The sequence below is a fragment of the Buceros rhinoceros genome, unplaced genomic scaffold (assembly GCF_000710305.1).
Source record: "Buceros rhinoceros silvestris isolate BGI_N320 unplaced genomic scaffold, ASM71030v1 scaffold1866, whole genome shotgun sequence".
NCBI lineage: Eukaryota > Metazoa > Chordata > Aves > Bucerotiformes > Bucerotidae > Buceros > Buceros rhinoceros.
The window spans coordinates 1-7,699 of record NW_010416693.1 but is presented as its reverse complement, the minus strand read 5'-3'; the positions used below and the strand labels follow the sequence as shown (position 1 = coordinate 7,699).

Genomic DNA, 7,699 nt, shown 5'->3' with positions numbered 1-7,699 from the left:
GCTCACCCGCCACATCCTCAGCTAAACCGCATCAGCAAGAACCACAGTAGGAGCAAACTGAAAGCTGGAGTGAAGCAGTTATGTTCATCTCTTTCCTCGTGTGATCATTTTAATGTTTTTAGGGATACACAAAGTTATTGATCATGCAAGGTCTGTATGTGAAGCCTGATGAGGAAACCATCAAGGTGGGGCTTAGAGGAGGCAAAGAAGCAAACACTCTTTAAAGAAACACACAGAAGTCAAAAGGCATTAGAAAAATTAAATCTGATTAACTGGGTGGAGGATTTAGCTGGTATTAAACTTGCCTGACTGGTTTTAGAAGTATTTGTTATCTTCTGCATATGATTTTTGTCCACTTAAACCCTTTAGCAGAAATTTCAGTCCCAATGGCTTTTGTTTCTGCTCTGAATGGCCAAGATGCTGGATAAGGAAGGCAAACATTTTTCTGGGTATGCTCAACTTCATTAATTTTTATTGGCCTTCTGAGAACTTCCTTAGATATGAGCTTAGCTCTGTTGGGCAGGCAACTTTTTCATGAATTTCATTGCTTCTGTGATGCCTGCTTGCACACTTGTATCTCCATTATACAGTCAGCATTTAAGCCATGCCCTGTATTGAGAGACTTCCTGGAGTTACTTTGGTTCCAGATAAAGTCTTTGCCTCCTTTTCATTCACCCCATAAAGTCCAGCTGCAGCCAGAACAAAAACAGACAAAAAACCACCAACCAAACAAAACAAAACAAAACCAAAAAAAACCCCAACCCAACAAAACAAACAACTAAACAAAAAAAAAAAAAAACAAACCAAAAAACCCAAAACAAATCCCCCAAAAGCTTTTTCAGGAAAAACTGGAAATGCCCTATTGCATTTGTAATGACAATAGCAAAATAACTCAAAATATCTTATGTAAAAATACTTCAGTATTAGATCAGCCACCATATCTACTTCCCTCCAGAACGATCAGAGTTTGGGATAAGTCATTTTATGTGACTTAATGTGCTGCATTGTCTATCTCAAATCACTTTTCAGGCCAAAAGGTGAACTTTGGTTTAATTTGGAGGACAAATCTGGAATAGCCCCACTGCATACCTCTCTAGAATTACCTCTGTGTAAAAGAGATGAGAATCTGGCCCTAGAAAATGCGACCAGACACGTTGCGAGTAGTGCACAGCATGGTTGATATAGAGTGGGGATTATGTGCAAGTCAGCCATCTGCTCTGTCTGAGATTGTGAATTTGGCATGAAAAACACTTCACACTTCAAAAGCAATTTCCACCATGGTTTTTTTCCATTTCATCTCATTTCCTCTTTTCTTAAAATTTTTCATCATTTCACACATATCTTGGTTCTTCTACTTTCTGTAACAAATAGTATTGCTTTTCAAGACTCCCTTCCCTTCCAGTGTACGTCCAGTATCAACCCTGAAGGCATTTCGTAGGCGGTACAGTGCAATGGAGTGTTCCCTTCTGCAGAACCTGTCTTCGTTCATGGGAAGGATTTAAAGGGTGTTACATTCATGGGAGAAAAACAGTATTTGAAATATGTTAATGCCATTAACTAAGCTGACTTTTAAAATGCTTTTTGTTATTAAAATAAACATGGGGTACATGAACCATACAGAAAACCAAGTGAGCATTCTACCTGCCCTCTCTTAGGCAGAAACTAAGCATTTTTTCACACAGAGACGTCTTCCTCATTGCTCATTTTGGCCACTTACGCCTTGATTTCTAACTACAGTCACAGACTTTAAAAATATGCGGCTTACCAGAACTCTCCATCATCCAGTGCTGCCTGAGATAGGCGTCTCTGCTCTGATGGGCTGACGGAACGCCACTCGGGAGAGCTGCAAGAAAGCAAACCCAAGCTTTACTATGGGCACATAGGAATTAATTTTCTCTGTCTCAGAACGACTGAGCACAACAGGAGGCTGTTCATCCAAATGTGTTTTACTTGGGCGGCTCACACAAACACTGAAGCATTTAAAAGATTTCCTGTATCCTGATGTCGCTTGTGATCACAGACACCCAACTAATGTAGTTGGAAGCAGGACAGGCCAAAGACCCCAAAGCTGCTCCAGGATGGTCCTGCATGAGTTATTGCCTGCTCTCAGAGTTGGGACTGTTGTCAGGTTTTGGGGATGGGTGTACTAGTGCTAATGGTAAAACTCAAGATTTCGGTAAGTCACACCCCTCCTTGAATCTGTTATCCATCTGTAGCACCACCTCCTCTTTTAGGTTTGTCAGTAATTTAGGGCCAGATGAGTCAGTGGGAACTGAGTAGGCTTCTTCCCCTGTACAGAGAGATTTGCTGGAGGAACTGGGGTTTCAGTAAAGCCTTAGCTTCCATTTCATTCACCTCTACAACTGGTCAAAACAACAGGTCAAAAGCAAACAAAAACCTGAAAAAACTTTTTGTAAGAACTAGTAATACACTGGTAATACATTTCCAATCTGCCATAATTAACAGGGAGTACCAGGCACCTTGTGTTGAGGTTTTTAATTCCAGCAACCACTGCAAAATGTTAATAGATTCCTGTACTGATCTGCACACTGCTCTGCATCTTAAGCTCCAGAATACCTCCCACATGCAGAATCAGAACTCCGCTTTGCAAAGACAGCCTTTTCAATAAGCAGCATGAATTGCCAGATACTTGTCCTGATCTTAACCCCTTTGGTTTTTTGAGATTTAAGGACTATAGACATTATTATTTTCTTTTGTGTTATTTGCAGTTTGTTTACCTTTGGTAGTAAAACCAGACTGATTTTCAGACCAATCCTGTTGTGGTTTTTCATCCTTTCACAACTTTGGGGGGTACCACATGGAAAGCGTCTCATTTAATGGTTATATATAACCTGTAAGGTTCCTGCCTATTCCTGACTTATTTAGAAACCCAGAAGAGTAAATTCAACTAGAGACTCGTAAGCTACTTACAGGGGGCAATACAATATCAGTTTCCAGCTTCTCTGCAGTAGAATAAGGTATGGATGTTGTGTTACAAGTACTACAGCAACAGGCTTGCAAAAAACAGGCAAAAAAATCACTCCGAATGTATAATGTTTCCAATTGGAAGTGTCTTAAAATTAACTTATCCCATTTCTATTAATGCATGATTTTTGTTAATGGTAGGTTTTGGGGGCTAAACAGCCTTGAAAGTGTCCCCATAATTGAGCAGCTTTGAAAGTTATGAGGGTGACATATTAGTATGGCAGTAATACTGTTATGCATGTGCAACTCTTGATTTAATTTTCTGTGGAATAGCTGGGGCTGCAGAAAGCTAGCTGTGGAGCAGCAGCTGGGATTTGGCCTTTGCAAGCCAGAGTGTATGGGACAGCACACGCACTTGTCACTCCAAGGGCCGTTCCACTCGACCTGTCCCCAGGGGTTCCTTATCCTTATGAGCTGCACTTGCCGGCCCCGATAGCTCACCTGGGGAAGAAAGAAGTAGAGAAAATACCAAGTATGAGTAGCTAGGGAGCAGGATGTCTCCAGTGTGCTGAGGCTGGTCAAGCTGGGCAAACAGTTCAGACTGCTACTGGACATATTGGAGGGAAAGATAGATGGGAATTTAGATAACTCCCCCAGGAAAACTCCCCCTGTCACCCGAGGTCAGGGGACACTCCTTTATCTTTTCCCCAGGTCTCTCTTTGCCCCCACACTGCTGAACATACCTCATCAATGCCAGTCACAGAGTAAGCATGGCCCTTTATAAGGCCAAAGGGAGTTTTGGCTTCTGTCTCGGCAGCACTGCTGATCTGAAATACGGGAGGGAAAAACTGTGAATTTCTCTCTTCAGAGCGAGATCTCGAGTGGTGCTGCCTGGTCCCTTCCAAGCGTCAGGTGGGAGGACAGTGGCTAACCAGTACTATGAACCGGGAACTTGTCTGTCTGCTCGATGCAGACAGTGATAGCGCAATGAGGAAAGGAAAGGATTTTTACATTTTTTTAGCATTGTTCACTCAGAGGGAAAATAAGGTAGTTCCAGACTGAAATACCTTCTCCACCCCTGCAATTTTGCATCAACATCATCTACATTTCCAGGATCTCAATCTTAACTCCCATTCAAATGTAGTTTGTGTCAGCTAAGGGATGGGGAATGTTGCTCCCAGACTGAGATCGGGTGTTGATACAGTCTCATTTCTTGTGAAAAGACATGGATGGAGTAGTAATGGCAGCAAAGGGTCCCATCAGTCAGCTGAGTATCACACCTTCTCTAGTTCAATAAGTATTTAATTAATCTTTACGAGCAGCAAAGCTTCATCAGGAGAGAAAGGGAAACTCGAACCAGAAAACACTGAATCCCAAAGTCGAGGTCACAGTCTTGAGTAAAAGAGAGAGCTCGTGGAAAAGCCCTCTTTTCAGTCAGTCAGGCAATGGGTTTGAGACAACAGATCTCCCTCAGCCTGGTCAAATGTTCATGATGAGGCTCTTGGGCAGAAGGTGAACAAAAGCCCCTTCTCCCCCAGACCAGGCACTTCCTTTGCCTTTTTTATAAGTGCCCAAAAGGGAAATGAAACATGTTGTGCTTGGTGGGATTTTATATTTGTTCTGAAACCTTTTTCTCCAGCTGCTCATTTTGCTAGAGAAACCTGGCACACTTTTACTTCTGACCTGTCTTTCCCACTGTGCAGGGTCAGCAAGGAACACCAACAGGGCTTTCTATCTTGCTGTTGATCAACTCAGGCATTTTTCACCAGAAAGGCAAGGACACATGAATGGTTCCTTTTGCCCCGGGTCAGACCCAGAGCAGTGTAAGTAACCTGTCCAGGTGCTACCCACCAGCAGCCTTTTCTCTGGGAAAGCTGGAGGTTTTAGTCTCTGGAAGGATAAATGTGACATACCCTAAACCCTGGCCTCTGTTTACAAACAAACACACTGTTGCTGAAAATGGTCTTGTGTCCCCAGGTTCCCACAGGCGTTGCTACAGAAATCAGAGCTTAAAAATCACCAAATTTTGGTTTCCGGAACCAATAAGTCCTTGAAAAGTTGTGGCCAATTTTAATACTAAAAATGACTAAATAAATCAGGAAATAAAGTTCATTCTCACTGAGTGCTCATACTCATGTCATTGTTGCCTTAAATAAAGTGGCCATCACCAGCTGCAAAGTGACGATTTTTTTTTTCTTTTAAACAACTACACTAAGGACTATGTTAACAGTACTTCTCTATCAGTTCATAGCTATTATTTGTACACTTCAGTGCATATCCGTCTATTTGTCATTCATTTAACCAGTCTTTAAAAAGTAGGGGTTTTTTTTAACATAGAAAATGCAAAACAAAACTGAGAAAATCAGACCCCATTTCTTACTTACATCAATAGAGCATCCCACCATAGAGCATCTTTTCAGAGCTTTCTCTAGGGTTTCATGGAAATTGTCAGGAGCCTTTTTAACTTCATACATTTCTCCTACACCCCCAGTGAAATCCTCCATGGCTTCTATTGTACTGCCTCCTTTCAGAGCCTCATAGCTGCCATTCAATCTGGAAAACACATGCTGACCGTGAGACGCACTTTCAAAACTTTGAAGAGAACAATGTTTGAGAGCTTTCTCACATGGGTGTAAAATTGCAGCAATGGCACTGAAGTAAAAACCAGTACCCCAGAATGTACCCAGGATATATAGGAGGAGTATTGGGGTCATTCTGCTTTCCTTATTAATTCCTTTTTTAAGTCATTCATTTCTCCATATCGTTAAAGCCTCTGGCTTTTCTTTCTTTAGTGCAAGGACTGAAGATTACTGTCTGTCAGCGGCTTGCTGCCTGTCAAATCACTTAAAAATGCCGAGTTAGCCAGACCCATCAGTTGAGGTCTCAGCAGGGACACAGATGGCAGGATTCAGACTTTGATCCAACTCTATCTATCAGCTCTATCTATCCAACTCTGCTATCAGCTAGGGCTGTACCCAATGATGTTCTGGAAGCTGGACCAGCACACAAATGCTAGATATAACGTCTTTAGATCAATACAGCAGCATATGCAAAACCCACCACCACCACCATCAAAAAATACTGGATAGAAGCTGTTCATTTGAGAATAAACTGCATAAAAACTATGAATAATGTACATACACATAGTGAATTACCTATGTGCAGCGTGACTTACTTGGCATAGGCTTTCTCTAGTAAGGCACTCCAAAATTCATTGTGTTCAGCTGAGTGCAGGAAAACCAAACGGCCTTTGAAGGTGGGTAGTCGGTCATCAATCACAACATCCAGCCACTCATTGTGCTGCCAAAACTATTTAGAAAGGATGGACCATGAGTTTGCTGACAGCGTGTAATTCCTTGAGCATAGGACTCTGATGTCGAAGCACTTCTAATTGTAAGTTAGTGACAATCAATCAGAGCCATGATTAGAAGTCATGTGTAAAAAATCTGTTCCCACTATACCATGTTAGGCTGCTGTGAAGGAAGGTTTAACCTATCTTAAGAAAAGACTAAGACTAAAAGCGGAGAGTGGTACTTTAGCTCCTTGCCTAGATAACATCACTTGTGAAGTTACACAAGAGGTCACCACATGATTCAAGACATCTTTGAGACATACATGTATTACAGACCCTGGACCAACTCCATTAAGACCTTATATCCTAAGAGGGGTCTGTGTGCCCAGAAAAGTGTGAAGTGATTTCTAAAGCCATGTATCTCTTCACAGAGCAGAAGCGGCTATGTGCATGCCTGTGGAAGGCTGATGTAGACCTCCAGGCTGTTTTTCAAAACACAAACAACAGACTGAACTCAACAGTTCCTTTTTTTGTATGTCTCCTTTGCAGCAACCGGCAATCCCACTGCAAAACAGACGAGACACGTGATAACAGAAATGTGTTCATGGTGTGCCAGATAGTCATCTTACCTGGAAATGAAATATTCCAGCATAATCTGTCCCAAAGTTTTGATCCAGTGGCACCACTCTTGCTAGTGTTTTTTCATTCAGTGTGAGAGAAGCTATGGCTGCTAACAGCCAGCAGTCACCTGCGAATTGGGAAGGGGGGAAAACCCTTTATTTTCTTTTCTTCGAGAGGGGAAGAAGGTGGTACAGGGGCCAGAGAAGATGTACAGCAGTTAGATGCCACCTCTCTTGAAATCTAAAAGACAGCCCGTGTGACCCCAGGAAGCATGTCCCTGCCTGGCCAGGGCAGACTGTGCTGCAGTTTGGAGTTGCTGGTAGACAAAAGGCTCCCTGGGGCTCACAGTAGTCATATGGAGATCTTTCCCTGATCTTGAATCCCTCTGCACCAGAATGGTCCCTGGCACAGACGGGAGGGTGCTACCAAAGAGGTGGCTGTGGGCAAGGTGAGCATGAGAGGTACCTCCAGCTTCACTGCTCCGACCAGTTCAGGAGGGACGACATTCCCTCATGTATGAGGATATACCTGCTGCTCCTCATAGGGTGGACTCAGGCATGAATGTGTCCATGCAGATGGAATCACTCACCAAGATCCCCTTGGCAAATGTCAGTTCTTGTGGCTCCTCCAACAATGAACTTGGGGTCTTTGACAATGTCCTGCAAGAGTGGGAGAGAGACACAGATATTAGAACATGCCGGCAAAGTATCACCATCACTCTGAGCCCAGTCATGCAGCATGGTGTGTGCCACATGAGCTATAGTATCCTGCAGCAGAGTACCCACCACAAAAAACTGGGTGGGGAATCATTGCTAATTAATTACAATCTAGAGCTTTTTGCTGACGATGCCGCCCTCGTTG

General features: G+C 42.9%; 1 protein-coding gene across 1 annotated transcript in view; it reads right to left on the bottom strand.

Annotated features, from left to right (window-relative positions):
• CAPN9 (calpain 9) overlaps nucleotides 1-7,497 on the bottom strand; it is a gene marked incomplete at its 5' end in the record, with an annotated part of 22,647 nt that extends 15,150 nt beyond the window's left edge. Inside the window, 7 exons of the mRNA XM_010137883.1 lie at nucleotides 1,766-1,843; nucleotides 3,341-3,426; nucleotides 3,669-3,752; nucleotides 5,310-5,478; nucleotides 6,101-6,234; nucleotides 6,847-6,965; nucleotides 7,428-7,497. Coding sequence (XP_010136185.1) covers nucleotides 1,766-1,843; nucleotides 3,341-3,426; nucleotides 3,669-3,752; nucleotides 5,310-5,478; nucleotides 6,101-6,234; nucleotides 6,847-6,965; nucleotides 7,428-7,497 — 740 coding nt within the window. The remainder of the gene's footprint in view (nucleotides 1-1,765; nucleotides 1,844-3,340; nucleotides 3,427-3,668; nucleotides 3,753-5,309; nucleotides 5,479-6,100; nucleotides 6,235-6,846; nucleotides 6,966-7,427) is intronic.
• Between the last annotated feature and the right edge of the window lie 202 nt (nucleotides 7,498-7,699).